Below are 23839 nucleotides of genomic sequence, written 5' to 3' on the forward strand. Positions count from 1 at the left end.
CTCACAATTTTCTCTAAGTGATATCTGGCCTGATATGAAACAAAAGCAGTATTTTAAACATAAAAATCAGAAGCTTAAACACTGACCTTTTAGAAATGTATTCTAATATACAAAAGCCAAAAAATTATTATTCTAAAGCAGGGGTAGGCAGCTTATGGCACACTAATTTTCAGTGGCACTCACACTACTCAGATCCTGGCCACCGGTCCAGGGGGAGCTCTGCATTTTAATTAAATTTTAAATGAAGTTTCTTAAACATTTTTAAAAACGTATTTATTTTACATACAACAATAGTTTAGTTATATATTATAGACTTATAGAAAGAGACCGTCTAAAAATGTTAAAATGTATTACTGGCACGCAAAACCTTAAATTAGAGTGAATAAATGAAGACTCGGCACAGCACTTCTGAAAGGTTGCCGACCCCTGCTCTAAAGGCTCAAGTTCAAGTGTGAGTATAATACTTGCATAACAGAGGTAAATATAATGATTATGTCTAAAACATGTTAAATGTGTGACACTGGAAGCTAGCAGAAAGTAGAAAGGGACTGAAATGAGGAAGGACATTGTTGTAATCATTCACTGCATCATATCTAAATATAGGCCCCAATCATGCAGTTCACTGTGCATGGATTCAGGGATGTGCCTGATGGGGTAAACTACAAGATCAAGGTCTGAGTCTTGGACCTATTTAGGGCAGTGGCTGTCTTCAAGCAGAGCTCAGCATACTTCCGGGTTCTGTATAAAATTATTCCCAAGACTTACATATGACTACAGTAGTTTATATTGTATCATCACCCAGAGAGGAAGTAAATTCCTGGGGGGCGGGAGGGTGGAGGGGGAAGAAATGCTCCAAAGAGAAAAGAAATCTGGGCAAAAAATGCTCCAAAAGTGTACATGCTAGAGCAGCAACTCAAATATAGTGTAAAAGCAGCAAAGAGTCCTGTGGCACCTTATAGACTAACAGACGTTTTGGAGCATGAGCTTCTGTGGGTGAATACCCACTTCGTCAGATGCATCAAATATAGTGTGATACTATTATATTTATTTTCAAAAACATAAAACATATCTCCCTTCCTGAGAGGATAAAATAGTGTGTCCCCCAATTTCATAAGACCCAATTAAAGAAAATGTACATTCAGGTTCTGTAGGTCACAAATCTATGGCAAGCTGTAAAAAACAAATTTGTGTTTCCAAAGTCTTCCATAGTTTATAAACTAGCTGTACTGTTTAAATTCAACTCAAGAAGTGGAGATGGGGGAAAATAAAGATCCTGCTATGACATTTACTTCAAAATTTGCAAGGAAAGTACTCCTCAATTCCTCCTTCTCCCAATTCAGGAACTGAATGCTAAAATTTCGAAGTCCTGATAGTCACAATTCTTCTCTCCATCTGCATGCATGTGCACTCCTTTCCCCTCGCCCCTTACTTTTCTTCCTAGTGCTCCTAATTATGAGAACATCTCTGGTCTCAAAAGAGCATGTTACTTAGTAAGTGTACAGTTGGCTTCACTGCTGTGCAGTGACTAGGTCCCTGTCACCACCAACATCCAGAAAGTGGGGGGCGGGGGAGAGGAGAGGAGGAATGACGTACTTGTGGATATATGTCTACACTACTGCAGGGGAAAAAAGCCATGGCAGAGTCTTAGAGCCCACATCAACCGACTCCGGCTCACACTACAGGAGTAAAAATAGCAGTGCAGATGTTCCCACTTGGGCTGGAGCTCAGGCTCTGAAACCCACAGCAAGCTGATGGTGGTGGTCGGTCGGTTTCTGAGAGCCTGAGCTCCCGCCCAAGTGGGAACATCTGCACTGCTATTTTTAGCCCTGCATCAAATGACCCAGGCTGAGATTCACTGCCACAGGTTTTGTTTTGGCATTTTTTTTTGCAGCGTAGATGTACCCTATCGTTGCAGTCTGCTATTTAGCTTTTGATACAACTAGTTGTGACCAAAGAGCCCCACGGGGCTAGACAATCCAGGCAGATGCTCCAGAGTTGCAGTGTGCCTTTCACTAACCTGCAGAATGTCAGCAGGACTAAGTAGGCCTAGAGGAGTGTGCTTGTGCTGCCCGTGGAGTTGGGGAGCTGACCCATGGCAGGTACAGACAAGGTTTCCTCAAGGTGAAGCCAGGAGGGGCGGGGGGTGGGGCAGAAGGGCTAGCAAGGTTCCTCACAACCCAGGGTACCCCCAAGAAGCATCACGTAAGGTAAAAAAATTCCCCTCATTTTAACTCCAAAATAATATTTTGCTGTGAACTGTCAAGAAAGCAAAAAAAGTGTTAAAAACAGTTAGTATAAACAAAGAATTAACCTTCTTCAGGAGATGTGGAGATTGGAACAGCTGTCAGATCATTAATTACATAATCAAACATCCTTCCTTCTTTGGCATACCTCTTCAGTACTGGAACACAGTCTTCTATTAGAACCTAAAAAATTATTGTTTTAATAAGTGTTCAAAATCCTCTTAAACTGACTAGACTGATATGATGTATAGGAATTAAAACAGGGAAAGAGGTCAGAATTAAGCCAGACTTTAACATAAGGTTCTAATCTTAGCTTTTTATATCTCCGTATAGAAGGCAATGCTGGGGGGATCGGGCAGCAGAGTGATGCAGCAGCCAACCAGAATTTCCATTCCCAAGCTCTGTCACCGACTGCTGGGTGACCACTTAGATCATTTGTGCCTCTGCTTTCCCCATTTTGTAGATGGGGAAGTAGTTAATAGCCTCACAAGATAATGGCAAGTTTTGAGATCCTTGGATGAACGGCACTTGACGCATGCAAAATATCATGCAATTTTTGCTAGTTTTTCTCCAAGAAAACTAGCTAGTGTTCAAGGATATGTCCTTAAGAAGAATAACCTTGCAGTTAAGATAACAAACTATGATCCAGTAGATCTGGGCTAGTTTACCTGCTCTGACAGACATGGTATGTCACATACCCTTCTCAGTAACCCAGTTTCTTCTTTTTTCCAATGGGGAGGGGGTGTAGAATATTTACTCATATGAACAGAATTTGCCAACAGATTTCAAGCAAATAATGGCACAGATAAAACCAAATTAACCCCCCAAGCATGTGAACTATACCTAAGATTCTGAATGATGCACTAGCATTGAATTAAGTTTATGATTTGCATTACTTCTCAGCCAGTTTATACTGGGAGATATTAGATACAATACCCTGTTCTTATATTAATATTACCTATTTTCACTCAGCTACTAACAAGGTTTGGTGATGGCAATATGCATTATTATCCTTCAAGCTTCTTTATTATTCCAAGTGTGAGTTGTAAATATTAAAAAAGCAGAGTCGGTTGGGGAGAGGGAGAGTTAAATATCTCAAAATTAATGGATCAGTGTTTTGAAATCTAAACCCTGGTACAAACTATACTATGATTTAGAAATGCAGATATGGATTAAACCTAAAATAGTAGGAAAGAAAATGTTAAGAAGAAGTCAGATGGCATACAAAAAACTTCCCAAAACAATACATGCCAGATCTAAATCTAGATGTTACTTGCAATGAAGGTAACAGATAGATTACCTGATAGCATTCTCCTTTAAGATTGTCTAAGACATCTCCACATGTTTTACGCATGTATTTTTTACACCCGTCGATCACCATTTGGTCAATGTTTGATGTTAGTTAAGGAGCATTAAATTCTGTTCACCTTTTATTAACCAAAGTTTGAGGGGGGGTGTCCCTTTTATCGAAAAGATACAGTCAAACTTATGGAGGAATAGGAATAGTAATATAATTTCCTGCAACATCTAGGCTTAGGAATTAATTCCCAACCTCAATTAGAGGTTTAAGATATTATTTATATTAAAAAAAATTCTTTCCAACCAGCACTGTTGGCACCATAATTTACCATACATTTTAAAAGTGTAATGTTTTAGTACAATGACGATGGTAATTATTTTGGTTTATAGCTAATGAAATTTCCTATGTACAGTGACTAACAGCAAATCATATCTGGAAAATGGAACTTTGAAATCTTATTTATGAAGCCACCTTTGGATCATTTTCTTTAACTGATATCTGAGAAAGAGGATACGGTTGACACATGTGCCATCATCATTAAGAACCAAATCCTGAAGTCTTTAATCAAGTGACATTCCCATTGACATCAATGGCTTTAAGTTACCTAAATAAGAAAATCGGGATTCAGCTCTAAGTGCAGAAAATGCTGTCCGAGAGCTATGGTTTGGATTAGGAACTTGGAAATATATATTCCATGGCCAGGATCAGATCTCACAGTCAGCGCCTGCATGCTGCAGTGATTGGGTCTAAAACCATTCCTATTTTTTGGCTTAGAGAGAGCCAGTCTCCCAACACAAGTTCATATAAGAGACATTTAACTTGAAGTCTCAAGATACATAAGGAAGAGTATGCTGTATTATTAACATGAATGGTCATTTGTTGAAAGGATATCTCCACCATGGTGACCATCTTTGGTTTCAGTTTGACTATTTCATATAGTATACCCCCATCACCACCTCCTAGGATCAGCACTTCTTTCCCAGTGTAGTCTTCTTTCCCACTGCCCATTATGGCTTGCGTATATGCCAGGTCACTCTCTGCCAGATCTGGAAGGAACAAAGAGAAAGTTGGTCAGAAGCTTTGCATTTTGAAGTCATTAATCACTAAATACAGTAGACCAGATGCATCTTAAAGCAATGCTGTGTAACGTCAGTGTGAAAACCAGCATGGATTTTATATTCTTCCAGAACAAAAAAAACCCAACATGCTTACAAGTGTTAATGTTACAAAATCCAGCTCTCCAAAGTGAGGACATGCCATAACTAAGGGCTTTCCCTGCATGGAATTTTTATGGCTACTTCCACCCTCATCCCACCATTTACTCTGCATGGGTAGATCTGCATAATGACCCCTATTACAGACAATGAACTCTGTGCTGATGTGACCACAAGCAGCCAATTGCAGGTGGGGGCATTACTGCATACTCTCTGCTAATTCATTGACTTTTTCTTACACCTCAGTTAATTGAACAGTTCCCTGGGCTATCATTTTATTAGATAGATAGATAGATAGATATTTGTCTACACAATGCCTGCGAAGAGCACCAGAGAGGTTTGAAATCACGGCAGATCTGGCAGTGTCCTTTCCTGTGGCCCTCCTCCAGACACTTGAGACAACTCAAGTGAGGGTCACTGGTAGGCCTAGGCTTGCCACCAGAAGCACACTGTTTAAGCCCCAGTGACCAAGGCATGTCCCGGTACTGGGGAAGGAACGGACAGCCTCTCCGGGCATTGAGAGGAGCCCTACCCCTACTACAGTAAAACAACTAAAAACTAGACTAAGAAACTATGTACAGGACAACTACAGAGAGAACCACTAAAGGCACTTTGCAAAGGCAAAGAGAGCAGTTCCAACAGCTGTCATGGGCGGTAAGAAGGAACTGAAGAGTGCAGGCTCAGCGAGGCCCCTCGCTGCATGATCAGTTCTATGATCATGCAGCACCAGGAGGCGCCAGAGCCAAGCCAACGAATACCACTAGGGGAAAAATTTCCAACAGCTGTGCTCGGGGCATGCACACACCTAAATCCAAATGGACATGTACAAGCACTCGAAGAAGTAGTAGTATTGATGGGGAGGTTGAGACCGCTAATTGGCTGCCCCTAGCTGGCCTCAAACAAAGAAAATCAGTTAACAAAAGAGAAAGCAAGTGGCCAACAGCCCAAATATTTTAAAGGGGAAAATAAGCCATCTAACAAGGTTATGAAACCCTAAGGCGGACTAGGGAAAATCATTTCATTTGTCCTTTAAAATAATGGGCAGTTGTTTAGAAGATGGATGACTGAGTTTGCTTTCCTGTCCCTTAAAGTAACTGTCAGAGGTTGCACAGCCTGGGAAAGGGTTAAATAAATATAAGAGAGATCTCTTCACTATTCTCTGAAACTTTCTGTTTGATACTTTGAAAAAATGCCTTTAAAACACACACACACACATACACACACGCACTCCAAAAACTCCACACAACATCCATGGGAAACTAACAAAGGTGTGTTCTGACAAGATAGAATCCAAATAACCTACAGCTTCAGATCAACAGCACATTGTAAAGAGACCATACTTACTAACATCCCCACTGAGGATAAGAATATTCCCAAACTGTTTCGAATGTAGAATTTTAATATTCTGATAAGGCGATTCTTCATCATAAACAACCTCATCTATGTCATACTCTACCAAACGCCCATCAGCCGTGGGCCAGTATCTATCAATGGCTTCTCCTCTCACAATTGCTGGCAATCTAAAGAAGGGAAAAACAAAAACTATTCACAATTCAATCTGAAAGTTAACAAACATTCCTCATTCTCCTTTAATTTAGCATAAATGCAGTACATGAGAGATGCTCTGCCATCCCCATAGTACTTAACATTTTCTTATCATCATTGACTTACATCATAACTTATCATTGACTTATCATTTCTTATATCATAACTGAATGTAGTGGACACCTACTCAAATACATGTTTAATCTATGATTTTGCAAGAAAATACTATCCAAAAAGTATTCATACAAAAGAATTAAAATCTGCAAATGTGATTTTTACATTTTTCTTGTATTCAGTAAGATTGCACTGTATACAAAGTTATTCCAATTTGTGTGTAATGCTCAAGAAGGTTATTTAAAATATTTTAGTTAGCAGTCAAATATACAAGGATTGCTAGTGTCTATAGGAGAATCTGGGTGTTGATACTTTAATTTAGCACTATTCTAGCAACCTGTGTGTGAATCAGTCTTTTATAGTGGGGAAGAGGATTTGTGTAACACTAGACACTTAATTTGAAACTAGAAAATGAAATTAATGAAAAATGCAGAACACTGGCAAAAAGACACCAAACAAGTTTAAGCACTGTCTGCCTTTATTCTTAACATAGATGTGAAACACATTTGGATCTTTTCACCAGAATTTACATTAATTTCTGAAAGTCTGGTTCATATATGTAGCCTCAAAGTTAGATGAATCTAGTAATTCATTTTATAATTTCTTAATCGAGTATACGTTCAGTTTTAAAAAATGAGTTAGCTTTAAAAAGACAAATTCACATTCAATGTTCATGTTAAGGTGACACCAACAGATCAAAATGCTTTTGTTATGCTTCTGTGCATAAACACTGATTTAATTTGTTTCCTATTGAGGAGAATTAAGCTTTTTGAAAAAAATAAATAAATTCATCTTTTTAATTTCCAGTGATTCTAAAGGACAAGAATCAAAATTATACCTTCTGAGAGACACTAGATGGCAATACACGGTGGGAAAAAGATTCTCTCTCTCTCACACACACACACACACACAAATATGAGAAGGCAAAAAAAAAAAATCAGGAACTGCAATTTCTGGCTGGTCTGCTTCCAGAGTGAAAGACCTTTGCTGTCCTTATAAAATAAACACACATGGACAAGATAGCCTCACCATCTGTGCACATCAAAATATCAAACTGAAATGAAAATGCTGTTTTCTCCAATTTTTTATTTATTCAACTCAATTGTTATGAAAATATTTCAGACTACTTTTTCTTTATTTTGGAGTCCCTTTCTCTCTTCATGCACCATAATTATTACATAGTATACAAAGGATTAGTATTACACAATGGCTTATGCTATGCACAAATTTAACAAGCTTAGTGGCGATATTTATCAATTCTGAAATAAAACCAACACATTTATAGGTATTGGAAAATTAGACATGCTCTCACTAAAATATATATATATATTACATACACACACTATTTATAGTTTTTTTTAAAAGGCAATAATTTATTATTGGTGATTTTAATAGCCTCTTACAAACTCCACCACAGCACTATAGAATGTGTCTGGGAACCAAAAATCTCTCGTTTAAAAAAAAAAGTCATGTGGAATTTGCTAGCTACAAAAAAGTCAATTTTGCACCTACCAATCTTGACAGTATTTCTTTGAACAGGTATTTACTGTAGAAATTAACTGCCATATGAAATTTTCAAATGAGTATACAAAAATATATTTACATATATGCATCCGTTTGAATAAATCTGAGGATTAGAAACAAAAATTAACAGTAAATCAAAAGGTATGTCCACAGACCTGTCCACTACACTACAGGATCAAAACCAAATTCTGTGTCAATCCAGAGTGATTCCCTGGCTTCTGAAGAATTGGGCCCTACTTACACCTGTGTAACAAAACAGGATTTTACTCACTTTCAATGTTAATGTAAATCAAGTTAAAAGGTGATGATACATTAAAAATAACATACCGCTTTACCCTTTTGATACTGCTGTGAAACAACTCTTTCATTTTTTCTTCTATCTTATTTAGTAGCTGTAAGAAACATGAAAGATGTTGAGTTTACAAAGGTCAGAAATACACTTCCCCACCCACGATACAGTAATTTGAAATTGTATTAAATAAGGTGTAAAAAGAGAGTCTCCCTGTGGCACCTTATACAGCTGGGTTGGGGCCCCGGGCCACACCCAGTTATCACCCCGAGGTCAGCCCAGCCCCCAGACTTTTAGGGTACATCTACACTTCAGTTAGACACCCGCGGCTGCCCCGTGCCAGATGACTTGGGCTCGCCAGGCTCAGGCTATGGGGCTGTTCGACAGTAGTGCAGACTTCCGGCTCGGGCTGGATGTGGGGCTCTAGGACCCTGTGAGGTGGGAGGGTCCCAGGACTCGAGCTGCAGCCCGAGCTAGAGCACCTACACCACAATTTATCAGCTCCGCAACCCGAGCCACACAAGCCCAAGTCAGATGGCCTGAGTCAGCCTTGAAGAGCTGAAAACTTGCTTGGGCCTGAACATCTGCACAGAAATTTTACAGCCCCACAAGTCCAAGTCAGCTGACCCAGCCAGCCACCGATGTTTAATTGCTGTGTAGACATATCCAACAGGTAAAAGCCCAGAGCCAACAGAACTCCTGTTAACAGTCCATAAGTTTGTTAATTTACGGCTTGAGTGTCTACACTCATTTGTAACCCCAGGTTAGGAACTGTTGAACCCTGGGTCCCAACCTGCATCTACACTGCATTATGTGGGCTTGAGTCCAGCCACCCAACTTTCCTAGTACCCTCCGAACACATGGCCCCTCTAACCCTTGGTTCATGGTGTAGTGTGGGAAACCTTGACTGACCACCACACATGACTGTCAAGAGGACAAAGAAAGTCAGCACGTGGGAGCGTGGAATGCCTTTGGTGGACTCCCAAAGCACAAGTCCAGTGGGGCTACGTCTACCCTGTAAAGCAACAGGTCTCGAACCCTGGATCCTGGCTTGACTCAGACTCGTGGAGTCCTGAGAGCCTGGGTCCAAGCTCTGGGTTAACATAATTTGTGTTTAGATGGAAGGAAGGAGTTGAGGCTGAGTTTGAAAGAGGTCAGTAGCACCCCCTTACTTTGGGGGTGCCTGGGTAGCAGCTTTATGGACTCTTGGCCAAGTAGCCAAGCCAGTCTCTCCCTCCTGGGCTTCCCTAGGGTTCACCTGACTCCTTGCAGAGCTTGGGGGGGAGGAGGGAGAGGAAAGGGAGGTGTAGAATCTCTGGCTTCAGCAGCCACTTCCTTCTCAGGGCCTCCTCCTTGCTGATGGCAGCTTCCTTTTTACCATGCATAACTGGCATAGCTACCTTAGCACACAGAGCCCACACTGGCCCTGGCCCTTTCAGTGCGGTGTTTACACACCCTGTTACACTGGGTATTTTAAGATGAAAGTAATGACTCTCAGCCTTTCACTTGCAAGTTACCAATACAGATCTGGTCAACTGCTCTGAAGCCAATGTGAAGTTAGCAGTCTTAGCCCAATTCCTAGTGAACAGTCTCCACATTACAGCAATTACTATCACAATTGGCACATTTATTGACAATATCAGTCTGCAGGCCGAGGATCAAATGGGCATACAGAGGCTCTCTCTCTAAGTAAAAAGGTAGCTGACTCTCCAACATGGCATTAAGACACAGCAGTGTGTGGAAGGTTGCACTACCACTAAGCAGTGTCACCTCCGGATGGTGGGAATAAGGTGCTTCAGTTGAACAGCAGTTGCAGTACAGCTCTCCCAAACTGGGCATCTGACCTGGCTTCTAAGTTTAGGGCATGAAGCTTGACAAAAGTCAATGGGTTACTCCACACTGCTGCCTTGCAGATATTCCTGAAACTGGCAGAAGACACTGTTTGTGCCCTGGTGGAGTGGGCCTTCATATCTGGAGGGAGAGGTACACCAGCCATCTGGTGACCTATCTAGATAAAATGTCCTAAGCAGCCTCATATGGCCACAAAAAGACATCCTGAAAGATTTAGTTCTATTAATATACTAAAGCAAGTATGTACATATATACACACACATATACAGAGAGAGAGAGAGTGTGTGTGTTAGTTCTTGAGTCTAAATCAGGTAGACAGAGTCAGGCAGAAAATTTAGCCAACACTAAGAGGTACTGGGTTGGACACCACAGTTTTATTTTGTTGCCACGGGTGGTAAGAGGCGAGGGGAGGGTGGCAGCCACTTTTACTCTTGCATGAGAGCACAAGGGAGGTACAGGATGCATGGCCAGCCCCAACAAACACTGCTATTCAAAAGACTCATCTTGTGGACACATGAACCTATAGCGGGATCCACACTGACATATTAGAAGAAATCCTAGCAGCTTCTTTGATGTGCTTAGAGATGGGCTAATGGTATACTTACATGATCAATTTCATCTCTTCCTTTCATATCATCGCTGTGACTCTGCAGATCCACCAATACTAATCCATGAGGGTAAATTCTCAGATTGGAAAAACTACAAAGCAAAAATTATAGTGATTAGGATTTCATTTAACAACAACATTGTGGTTTACCAAGAGGAAAAACTGTTTCTTAATACAATGCAATTCAGAAGTCTGGTAATTTTTCCAGCTCCACAGTCAACAAATGATTTTCTCTCTCTGTTTCTTTCAAAAAGTAACTGAACAACAGAGTTGACAGGGGCATACCAGCCACCCCATAATCTTAAACTAATCATACAACTAATCTTAAAACAAACAAACAAAACTGCAGCAGTGCATAAAAACCAACACAGACATAACAAGAGGGAAAATGCACTGCACATCAGTCTCTATTCTTTGAATATGATAATTTGTTGGGAGAGTTAAGAGTTAGATATTTAAAAACAAAACAAGTTTCAGAAAACAATTAGCTATTCCCTTCCCTTTCACTTCAAGAGAACTTAAAAGTATTGGAGACACCTCTTGCAGACAGCTTTCATGTTAATAGATTAATGACTATTTATAAGAAATAAAAAGCGTATTTTACGGGGGGGGGGGGGGGGGGGGGCCCGCGGGGAGAGATGATGACCATACACAATTAAGTGACAAAAACGAGTACTAAGTAAGAGCGGGTAACTAGTTTCTGCAAGTTTAATTACTGGAAATTTTTAAAGTGATTAAAAGTTTCCAGTAATTTTAGCTTTAAAGCGATTACCCTAAAAACTAAAAAGGGAGAGGCCATGCATGACATGAACTGAACCAACAACAACAAAACTCTTTGCTCTATTCTAGAGGCCATCAATCGGCCATTTGCTTTGGATATCAGTGAGGTTTGGTTTGGTTTGTTGGCGTCTTTTAAGCAAAGAAGAGAAGGCCTTTAAGATAGAACTCCAGTCCCTTCAAGAGATAGCCTACAATGTCTCAGTTCACCAAAGTCTCTATACAGGACCTCACTTAGGAGAAGGATATGCAGCATAACCCCTTTGGAGTAATTTTTTTTTTAAATCTTCAGTAACATCTATAAAGTACTTTTAAAAATATGCAGATTTATAGTTTTCCCTCTGAACCAGGTGGTATCAGAAACAGTCCACCCAAGGCCTTTCCCACTAATATTTAAGACTATCTATGAGACATCTGTAAACTAACACCATTAAAACCATGGTTCACCAAAGCCACAGGACCAGTCTAATTCTTCCTACTATCTAGTAAATAACTTCTGCATAAAAAGCAACCTGCGGGTTCAGTTTGATGGAGGAAAGTAGATGGACAGTGATGTGATAGATCAGCCATGGCCAAACTATGGCTTGTGAGCCACATGCAGCCCTCTGACAGTTAAAGTGCGGCTAACGGACCCCCCCATGCACCCTCCATTCTCTGCCTATCAGACTGGGGGGGAGGGGAAGGGGAGGGAGGGAAGAGCTCGGTGTATCTGCCCTGCAGCAAGGTGGGAAGATTAGGGGCTTCTGCCCTGCAGGGAGGGAATCTAAGGGCTTTAGCCCCACGAAGGGGCAGTGGGCCAGAAGCGCCGCACCTTGGCAGGAGCCGTCCCACAGGGCAGGTTGTGCACATCTTGCAGCTCTCAAACTTCTGAAGATTATTGTATGTGGCTCGGAAGGTCAGTAAGTTTGGCCACTCCTGTGACAGACTCATGTTTGTCTTGTAATTATAAGATCAGCTTAGTCACTAGGATGCTGTTCCATCACTTTAGAAACATTGGGATATTACCACTCTTCGGAGAAAGCACTCTCAGGTACTTTGTTCTAATAATAATGGTTTGGTTCTTTCTTCCATATCAACAATGTTACTATAGTGACAATCTTCAATAGAGCAACTTAGTTATAAGCATGTTCAGTGCATTGATGGACATAAGCAATAACAATACATGCACAGTGAGACTTTCTCCAGCTTTTCAGAAATACATACAACAGTAAAAACCAATCAGGTTATGCCATTTATTTTTAAAACAATCATGGGGACTGCAACTGCAGTCCCCATCTATTCTTCAGATTCACCATCTTTCCCCCCATCCATTCTTATATGGCAGAGCCAGCCTGTCAGAATGTTCCCCAAATTTACTTTGACAGCCCTGAACACTCCACCAGCATCAATGCTTGGGTGTAAGAGCTGGTGTTTTTGCAAGATTCTGCACACTATTGCATTGCCTCGTACACAAATGCTACAGAAGCAACATCAAAGCCAGTGTTTTTTGTTTCGTGAGTGGGATGTCTAGGATCTGGTAAAAGTTAGCAGGAGATTGGCTCCAGCAAAGCAAGATTTGCTATAGTATAAGCAAGTCTTCAGCTACCAGAAAAGGATAACTCCCCAGTCATATATAGAAGTTATTAAGTTAAGAACCTAGAGATGGTCAAAATCTTTTGACATTCAAGATTTCAGGCCACATATCAGGGGAGAAACATAAAAGACTGAAAACATTTGTGATCTTTTCCTCTTTTTTTCCCAAAAACCAGTTCTATAAAGAGCTGCCATTACTGTCCTCTAGCCTTTATGCATGTGTATCCCTAAAAGCATTTTTAGCCCTTTCTCTTGGTCTGTTTCTTAAGGCTCTCTGGGCACATTATAAAAGAAACCCTGGCTGGCAACAATCCTGCTGGAAAGCAGTAGTCAAGCATGGATGCAGAAGCCTACATGACAACTTTTTCCAACAGCTGGACACCCTCCACTACAGAAAGGGATTTTAATGAAGTGTGCTTGCCCAAGCATGCTATAGACTAGCCCTATAGGTATGTACAATGCCTTCAGTCCAGGAGACTACATGGTTTTTGATCAAATACTTAAATGGAAGTACTCCTATTGACTTTTTAAGTCAATTGAGTCAGACTAATCCCTAACCACCACCCGCAGTACTAGAGCATATAGCTAGGTGGCACTCTTACTATTCTGTACTAAACTCATGCTCTGACATGGTTCCAGAGAATACTGCACTATCAAATGTGCCATTCAGAAGTTTATCCCCATACTGTAACAATTGGAGGTATTTCACCTCCCATTGGCCAGTCATTAATTTGGGTAGTCATCTCCTCTACCCAAATTCCCCCCAGTAATTTCAATTTCTTGTCCTAAAGTGAGGTATTACTATTATGGTTTAACAACTGCCATGTTTCACCTCCAATGTGGCTCATTTCAGAGCTGTGGGAGCTGCTTCCTCAATACATACATACTTTGTAAACATTTTAAAATAAAGACACAATATAAAGGCAAGGCTATTTTATTGCAAGTATTAGAATATAAAGCAGAGGGTTTTCTAGACCTACGTGGATTTTATCTATATTTTATTTTAACTTTTACCACAGGATCTTTTAGGCTTTACATGAGTGGAAGATTGCTGTCAGGCCTCCTTTCTTCCCCAAACTGCATCTGAGTGGTTCATAGGGTCCCTAATTCAAATTGTAAATCTAGCCCATACTTCCTGCCTCTAAACAGAAGACATTCTTAGCCTTTTTCTAAAGGCAAGTTGCACCAGTTTAACTAAAGTCAGTTTTTAAAACTGCTTAGCTAAACTGATGGAAATCCCTGCTGGTTACTGATTTACTTGTTTACCTAGTTAAGCTAAAACTGATTTAAGTGTGTCCACTAACTAAGCAGGTTTAAAAACAGATATAGTCAAATGACTGCAATCATAGGTTTAGAAAAACAGCCATTAACAACAGTAGGGCAGCAACAGTCTAAGGGTGCGGCCAGGAGACTTGTTAGCTTCCTCAGTAAATAAGACTCAGCAAAATCACCAACAGTTACTACGCTCTGTTCAAAGTTCATCCTCTTTCCTACCAGTCAGTTTCCCCAAGTTGCCAATGATCACAGGCTCACCAAACATCCAATGAGAATGCTTCATACAGCTTGCACAGGGAATTTGAAAATGCATATGACATATTGGATTGACCAGTGAGAGATCACACTGTAAGGGTAGGTTTACACTTACCTTCCGGGTCGACGCGGTGAGTTCAACTTCTCGGAGTTCGAACTATCACGTCTGATCTAGACGCGATAGTTCGAACTCCGGAAGTGCTGCGGTCGACTCCGGTACTCCACCACTGCAAACGGCGGTGGCGGAGTCGACGGGGGAGCCGCGGAGTTCGACCCCGCCGCGTCTGGACGGGTGAGTAGGTCGAACTAGGGTACTTCGAATTCAGCTACGCTATTCATGTAGCTGAATTTGCGTACCCTAGTTCGACCCCCCTTCTTAGTGTAGACCAGGCCTAAGTAACCATAGGGTGGCTGCCATCAAAAGCTGTTCAGTTTTCTTGAATTGCTAGCATTGCCTCAGTATTTCTTATATATATAAAAAAAAGAGACTATAGAGAAGGAAACAAATTTTTGTCACTATTAAGTTAGACCTAACTTTGAGTTGGTCAGGCAACCAGAAGGGGATAATTGACTCAATGGGCTAGAGTCTTCTCACATAAAGGTTTTGGGGTGTGTGTTTTAATAAGACACACTCACTAGTTTAACCCCACTGAAGTCACAAAATTATCGGGAAGCAAATGAGAGCAGAATCAAACAAAGTATCTTGTTACCACATCCCACCAACTCAGTCCTCCTGTTTGGAGCCAGATCTAAAGCTCACTGAAATCAAAGGGAGACGTTTCAGAAACTTGAAATGGTATTGCATCAGACCTGTAGTTACTTACATTATTAGAGAATTTTTAAGGTGTCACTTCTAAAATCAGCAATTTTTAAGACTGAAAAGTAGATTAATACTGGAGTTTAAATGTTGTAAGTTCTAAAACAAGACTAATTTTTACATTAATAACGAGGCTAGTTGAAAATAGTCAATGTAGTCTGTAAGATAGAAATATTCAAACATTTATTATGGTAGCACTTAAGAGGTCTATCAGGTTGAGGCTCCTGAAGTGACACTCCCTGCCCACAGGAAAATATATACAAAGATTTTGTTTTCCAGTAATTCCAGATGCAAGCAGTTTTTGGCCTGTTTAGATGGTACTTCAACTATTTACTATGCAAGAAGAGTCCACTTGGCAGAATGCTGCATATATAAAATAGTCTAGCCTGTTTAAATGCCAAATTATACTGTTCATATTTTAACAGAGGCAACACATTTTTCATCTACAAGATTATGAAGAAAACTGCTTTACTCTCCTTTCCTACACCTGACTTCTGTTATTAACATTCAGTTTTGGTGGTGGGGGGTGGCAGTGTAGAGGGAAAGTGAAAAGAGATGAGATGCAGCCCAAGTCAAGCAAATCTTTCCCTCCTATAAGGGGTAGTGGAGGTAGGGGGCTTGGTGCTGCTCCAGCTGTGGGCCTGGATGCTGCCAGCCACCCTTCTCTCTACACAGGTTGAAGGAATCACAGAGCTGCCTTTTTTGGAGGGGGTTGGGGATAGGAGATGGGGTGAAAGCAAGCATACGCCATGGGAGCAGGGTTTGCTTGTTTTATTTGTTTCTAACATTTGACATTCAGGTCTCGCCCACATTGGTTGTCTTGTCCAGCCTTCTGCTAGGGGTGGTTGGAGATCAATTAGAGGACATCAGTTCATCAGGTTTCATTTCCTTTACACTTGTGAACTAGGAAGTGACTTATTTATACCGCTTGAAGCTGTGGGATGGAGATTTGGGGTCAAGAATTTAGTTAACTCCTGTTAAATTAAAAAAAAAAAATGAAAGAGAAGTCCACCTTGTGAAGGATTCAGCACCCTCCCCCCTTCAATTAAGGGTTGAGAGAGGACTATGGGGGCGAGAGGAGGGAGACAACACATCACACTCCCATTTCAGGCCTTCTTTGCATATCATACAGCAACCTAAATATTTTCCTAGACAGGTCACTTTTAAAATGTTGTCTTCTGTCACTTAGGTATTCCTCATAATAGGGGAGGGAATAGAAGCCAATCCTGATTGAGACATTTCAATGGTATTATTTTAATAAATCAAACTTTGCACATCTATTAGCATTTCCCACCGGATCTCAGAGCATTTAACAGACATGAATGAAAGCCATCGCTACATCACTCCTGCATAGTAGTTATTTTAGTTATACAGATGGGAAAATTAAGGCATTTAAGAAATACCCAATGTTACAAGAGACAGTGACAGGGCTAGCAAGTGACTACAGATCTGATTATGCCTTCTGACCTTAGGATGATTCCGAGGGTAAACCACACAATTTATAGCCTGAGGCCAGGTCTTCGCTACAGACCTACCGCAGTATAAACTAAGTTGCTCAGGGATGTGAAAAATCCACACCCCTGAGCGCCGAAGTTAAACCCACCTAACCCCCAGTGTAGCCAGTGCTTTGTCAATGGAAGGGCTTCTTCCCACGACATAGCTAACGCCTCTCACGGAGGTGGATTAACTACACAGACAGGAGAAGCTCTCCCGTCAGCGTAGGAGCATCTCCACTAAAGTGCTGCAGCTGCGCTGCTATAGCGCTGTATGTGAAGAGAAGCCCTGAAACAAAGGGTTGGAGAGTGTCCAGACTAGCTTTTTTTAAAGAGATGTTAACATGAGATAAAAAAATCCTTCAACCTCCTGCTGTAGGACAACACAGAATCATAATCTACAAAACCACCAGCGTGGTTGACAAAATGCCAATAAATCACAGTGCTCTACTCTGTTCCAAGGCTGAACAGAGGTTTAAAAAACAGTGAAGGTCACAGCTACTCAGAGAAGTATCTCATCTATTTTTTTTTCCCATGAGAAAGAGGGATTTTGCTTTTAAAGCAGTTGTGTAGGCAGACCATGAGTGTGGATTTGAAGCAGGTCCTCCCCCTCTCCCCACATACACTGCCTGCCCAGGCACCACATGCAACTCTCAAGTTTACCCCCACACACTATCAAAGCTGCCACTAGAACACAGTAAGATACAGCATTCGTTTATATGGCGCCATCAATTAAAAAAAATAAAACTCAAACAGTTACAGATACTACCTTTAGTGCCCCCTTCACCCTGAACTCCGTTGCCAATTTTTGAAGTTTTACATTTTCTTTTCATCATTATTTTCTTGTTCATTTGCTGTATGGAAGGTGCCAGCACATATGCACAAAGTAAAAATACACAGAAAGTGCAGTAATGATTTTCCCTACGATGTCATGTACTACATGTAATGAGAGTCAGTAACATTATTTCAGGTAGAAATGTGCTGCTTAACACAAGGCACCCTTCTAAAAGCTAATGCAATTTACATAAGTGACTTTAAAGGTATTGATCAGAAACAAAAAGTGCTGCGGTCCCACAATGCACTTGTGAGAGCTTTGGTGTATTTGCCAGCTCAGTGTTTGGTCAATGAGGCTGGTACAGCAAAGAAAATATTCATTCACACCACTACTGGCAATGATTTGATTGGTTAAAGTGGGCAGTGTCTTGCCTCTGTGTGGGGTGTGAATGGTTATTTCCCCTACGTTTGTGTTGACAAAATGATTAGTGAATGTTTTTCAAGTGAGCCTTCTTCAATTAGGTTCTTTGTCAGAGTAAATCATGAATTAAATGGACCAGGTAGAGTTGCCAAATGTGACTTTTGCTAGCTTAACTTCAGACAAAGAAGGACAGGGCTCTGTTATTTTGGCAATGACAACAGAAAAGTGCGGCTTAATCCGCAAATCAGCTCTGATTCATTTAACAGCTGCAGCTTTCCAAAGGGCCGTTCAAATAATGTCTTTGTCAGACAAATTTTTGTCGACAGCAACGATAATACTCTGAATCTACAACTAAAGAGTAGCATGCTCATTTTAGAGTTTGTATTACATACACAGCGTTTAACAATATTTTTGTGAGTTGTTCAAAACATTTTTGTTTTTCTAGGTTTAGCACTTTTGCATGTGGCGCAGCATTGGCTCAGCTTTCTTTGCCTGGTTCAGGGCATAGATAAGTACTGAAACTACCCAAAGCAAGTACTTTGACATGGCTATTCTCCCTCCTGGGCTTCACCTCCCACTCAGAGTGGAGCGTTTGTGCCTGACAAGACTCAGCAATCCAGTATGAGAGCCCCATGTTCAGGCCCACAAAGAAGAGACATTGTGCTGCAAGATGGGTCCAATTACAGCACCCTCCGCTGAGGCCTTAATATCAGAGTTACAAGATTTCCTGCCAAAGCCAAAATAGTTAGGTAACTAACTCCAGCCACTGCCTATGGAATAATATGAAGGTCTTTTGACAAAGGCCAAACTACAGCTGCATGACAGAACAATGTACGAAGTTACTAACTGTAAATCTAAAGACATTGTTTTATTAACATATAAATTCTACATATATAATTACAGCAGTACATTCTAGTATATACAAGGCCTCAGGGTTTTCTTAAGTCCAGCTAACGTTTGACTAAATGTATAACTATGTCCACGAATGTTTTAATGGGCTGTAACAAAAGTTACAGAATTTGGAGTTTCCTTTTAACCTTTTTAGTAAAGAGAGTTCCGTTTAAAAACAAAAACAAAAAAAGAGAGAGAGAAAGAGAGCACATGAGAGAGAGAGTGCTGCAGTCTTGCAAGCCTCTAGATAGCAGAAGATTCAAGAAGCATCTTTTTTAGTGGAAGATATAAGGCACTGAGTATTTCTGTGCCTGCGTAGCTAAACTGATATAACAGTGTATGTGTAAGCTCCTATCACAAACCCCAGCCATAGTGTAAACCATGATTTTGCACTGGTACAGCTCAAAATTGGGTAAGAAAGAGAGAAAGAAAAGAAGTCCCACAAGAAAACCCCATACAGCCATGGTGACACTTCTCACTTTGCAAACTAGGATAAACTGCAACATCTCTATACTCTGAGCTTGCACCACTGCATTTAGATTAGCATTGCTATGCCAGTGCAAACAAACAAAAATGAAAAAGTCAACAAAACTCACAAAGCATAAAACCCATGTCAAGCTGCACTGCTTTTGGTTTCTGCCCTCAAGGATGAGCCAAAGTTACAAAATGGTCAAGCATGAATGCAGTAAAGCTAATCTAATTGGTGATGTGAAGCGTCAAATAGGCCAATTATACTTAAATATGCAGTCCTTCAAAACAAAATCTATTTCTGCATGGTAAAACAGCTAAGGAGAATAAATTGAGCCTGGTTTTATTAGTTTGTCTCAATTAGATCTGCTTATATGAAAGTGTGTCCCACGCACACCATAATCAATTTTTTTGGAGCTTAACAGTGGGTTTGTAAAATAGCCAAAAGCAATGGCAATAAAGGGGTAAAAATACCAAGTTAATACATCTACAGAGACTGGGGGGGGGGGGGGGGGTGACCTTATTGGACCAACTTCTGTTGGTGAGAGAGACAAGCTTTCAAACTACACAGAACTCTTCTTCAGATCTGGGAAAAACAGAAGCCCTGGGGACTTCATTTTTCTTCTCTCCAGAGAATGCACTTCAGTTAGTACATGTACCATTCACATGCTGCAATTTTCTAAAGCTAAAACGTGGTTACATATAACAATCTTATTGTTGGAAATATGAGAATCCTGAGGCTAAAGCAGCAGTGATAAATGATGGCAGGGCTTCAAACACAGAAATCCCTGACAAGTAGGGAGTTCTCTCAAAGGGAGTTGGAAGAAGTGTAACTTTGGATTTCTGCAGAATTTATCATCTCGTTAAAAAAAAACAAAACTAGCCATTTTGACTGCAAAGATGGAATTCAGTTCACATTGGGAATGTTAAGTGATTTAATGCGGGTTGTCCTAAGTCTGAAGAGAAACAGTTCCTGGCTGTCTGTTTCTGAGATGTTTCCTATGCTGCAACAGAGGGTAAACTGATTAGAGTGGTCAGTTTTCACTGCTACTGTTCAGAGTTTTGGGCAGCAATGGAACTGGATAAAGTTTGGGTTAATTTCATTCTGCTACAACAGGAGGACACCCCCCCCCCCCACCTACACCTACACGCGCGCACACACACACACACACACAAAGGAACAGTGGATCAGCTCAGCTGAGGAGACTCCATGATCCTTTCGGGAGCCACAAGGGAGAAATAAAATAAGAGAAAAAATATATAGGGAAGGAAGTAAAGCAAGTACTGCGTGGACAGGGGAGAAAAATAAGGCTGAAAAACAGTACGAGACACACCATGATCTAGAATAAGGAAAAAAACAAATAAAGATAGGGAAGAAGGTAAAATGAAAACAACTAGGACACAGCAAGACACCTTTTAAATTTAATATGTACAAAAGAGTTTTAGTTAGATACAGTATTTAAACTAAGTCCCAGCCAGTACCCAACTGTTTTGTTCCTTTGGGGTTGCTTTGTTTGTGTTGTGTTGTTTTGTTAGGGGATGAAGGGTTGGGCAGAGGTTTTCAGATATACAGTTCCTTTTATAGATTGCTTTCAGAAGCTCAGATGGTGTTAACGTTGCTTTTCTTACACAGTTATAACTATGCTCATAGATGCCTTCACTCATCTGATCAGAATATGAACCCAGGCTCCAATATCCAACTCACCTTCCATTTTTGTTGATGTAAGTTGCTAAGTAACCATGATCCTCCCAGTTATGAATTGTTTCTGTCATTCCCTGCTCTTGAAAAACAGGCTGTAGACCTTTAAGAACGGCATTGCAATCAGCTGCAAGATGAAGGGAAGGGAGGGAAAATACAGTCAGTTAAGACATTCTCAGACAAAGGTTAAGTTTACTACACACACCTGCTGCTTTATTTATATTTTAAAACGGTTCTATAGTTCTTGGCTGCAGTCTGGCAGCTATATTCTGGACCGCCCTTGTTCCCCCACTGAGGCAGCGGCTTTTGAGTCTGCAACTGTACCCTATGGGGGTGCCTTGTCCCCTCCCTCCTTTATGACATCTTTCTGGTCAAGGAAGTTCCATCAGACACATGCTTTTTTTTATGATTTGGGTGATCATAGGACAAAGTGTAGTTTAACAGGATTAACATTACTCAACCACTTCTACCATGAAAGGAAGACTCCAGACTTGTACTATTTTAATTATGATGAGACCTGATAATAGAGAAGCTACTGTACTCGATGACCTCGCAATTTAGTATTCTCCCCAGGTTAGGACTTTTAACATTCTCTCCAATAACAATGACTGACTGGGCAAGATGAGCCAACCAATTCTACTCAAGACACAAGCCAAGCTTTTCCTGATTCCTTTTTGGAGCAATAAGATGATTTTCCTCAGGTGAAGAGGGAAACTCTAAGGTGAGAGTTTGTAGCTAAGGGATACAAAGCGATAGTAAGTGCTAATGCACGTTACTCACCACCACCACCACCAATACCAACAGTGAGTTATATTTTTAAATTGACTGTCAAGAAGCCCTCCAACAGAGACTTCAATCTGCAGGTACTCTCTGTTGGCATCACTTTTCAATCAAGAAAATACTAATTTATGCACTGATCCCGGTCTGTGGTACAGAGAAGTCTGTTTGCACAGAACTCAATAAAGGCTCAAGGCCTTAGTCATCAAACTAGAGATGTTCCAGAGTTTAGTAGACTTTCACAGGCCAAATCTAAACTAAAATGGAATTGCTTAGAGCCTGTTCCCTCAGTTATTTACTTACATTAATTAGACAATCCCAAAAGATGGAGGAGCAGAATTGTCATTCTCTTATTTAAGAGGCTATTATAACCTGCCAACTATAATCCAGTTATTCTGCTAGAGTTCATATCCAATATACATAAACATTTGTCCAAAGTCAACCCTAGTTTGATCGCGCTGAGTTTAATGCAAGTAACATCTGAGACTCATTTGCTCTGTTATCTCCAAAAAAAGAGATAAACCTACTTTTGTAAATCAGTAATCATCCCTTTATAGATAAAACAATCAAGTTACAGCACAAAAGTCTGGTGTGCATAAAATAAAGAGACTGCATCTTTTGCTTCCTCATTATGGTATTTTAGAAGCTGCATCAGAGTGAAATGCTAAAACTAAATTGTGACTTAAGTTAGTTGACCTTGGAATTAGTTTTCCATGCTAAAATAGTGAATCTGGTAAAATTACACGGGACTCAGTGCAAAACTGGCAGAAAAGTGTCATACAACTCAGGTTTTGATGTACATTGCATTAAGCTTCAAAGCATAACCCTCTGAGACAAGTTTAAAAAAATAAAAATAAAAAAAAGACACTAAGCCCCAATTAAACCTCTGTTGCCCTAAGACCATCCAGCAAGACAGGCATAGCAAAACAAGCAGCTAGTCTAGTACACAGGGAAACATATTGTTTAGCTATAGTGGAATAATTATAACTATGCCAATATAGCTATATGCAGACACTATTCCAGTGTTAAAATGGCTTTATTCAACAATTACTCTGCTTTAGATGGTCAGTTTCCCCAGGCAGACAAGCCCTAAAACTTAGGAACCTCTATCTTCCACCATGTACAGAGACTACTAGACTAAACTGCCAACCTGATTATTGATTGACATTATGTAAAAGCTGGACTCAGACATGTGGGCTATCATCCATATAATTTTACCAAACCAACTGAAATACTAGAGAGGAACAAAAAAGTATTTCCCTTATTTTTCTCTGTCAACTAGGTCACAAAAATGATGTGATTCATCTCTCTTGCCAAATGTATTAAGCTGGGAAGGCACTGCACTGCCTTTTAGATAGAGATCAAATAATGTTAGAGCTAACAAAGCAAGAGTTCACATTTACCGTTTCTACATCTCATTCATTACACTCCCCGGCTTCCAATTTATGCTTAATTAGAATTAAGAAAAAACAAGATCTACTGAAAAATGTGTGTGCTGACATGGCTATTAATTTTACTCCTGTGTAGTGTCCACACATGCACAAGTGTAATTGGACTCTCCTTCCAAGCCTCCACAATATGCATGCAGTGTTAAGCGCTGGTGTAAATTCAAACACTTTACTGGGGAGATTTTATTTCCAAGTTTCTTTGGCAAATTAGCTCAATTAACTATTCCCATTATAATGATAGCTGAAACATAATCAAATGCAATCTCTACCCTCCCGCCTCAAAAAACCACAACTTTTTTTTTTTGCCTTCTTTCATACTCCTCATTTTCTAGGAAGTTTTAGACCCTCTCCCTGGCTCCATATCCACTAGCAATTTTTATACTTCCTGTCCAGCAGCAGTATAGATACACCATTGATGTAAGCACTAGCACAGACTACACTCAGGTGTTTATAGCGGTGTCATGAAGGAAGGTTTTCATGAATAG

The 23839-nt window shown here is 40.4% G+C and overlaps 1 protein-coding gene across 1 annotated transcript in view; it reads right to left on the reverse strand.

Annotated features, from left to right (window-relative positions):
- SMS (spermine synthase) overlaps window positions 1-23839 on the reverse strand; it is a 71603-nt gene that overhangs the window by 19604 nt on the left and 28160 nt on the right. The window contains exons 2-8 of the mRNA XM_045011374.1: window positions 21136-21256; window positions 10686-10779; window positions 8268-8332; window positions 6102-6277; window positions 4435-4589; window positions 3544-3633; window positions 2312-2426 (exon numbers count right to left, since the gene is read on the reverse strand). Of these exons, the coding sequence (XP_044867309.1) occupies window positions 2312-2426; window positions 3544-3633; window positions 4435-4589; window positions 6102-6277; window positions 8268-8332; window positions 10686-10779; window positions 21136-21256 (816 nt within the window). The remainder of the gene's footprint in view (window positions 1-2311; window positions 2427-3543; window positions 3634-4434; window positions 4590-6101; window positions 6278-8267; window positions 8333-10685; window positions 10780-21135; window positions 21257-23839) is intronic.

This window comes from Mauremys mutica, chromosome 1 (genome assembly GCF_020497125.1).
Source record: "Mauremys mutica isolate MM-2020 ecotype Southern chromosome 1, ASM2049712v1, whole genome shotgun sequence".
In the NCBI taxonomy this organism is placed as follows: domain Eukaryota; kingdom Metazoa; phylum Chordata; order Testudines; family Geoemydidae; genus Mauremys; species Mauremys mutica.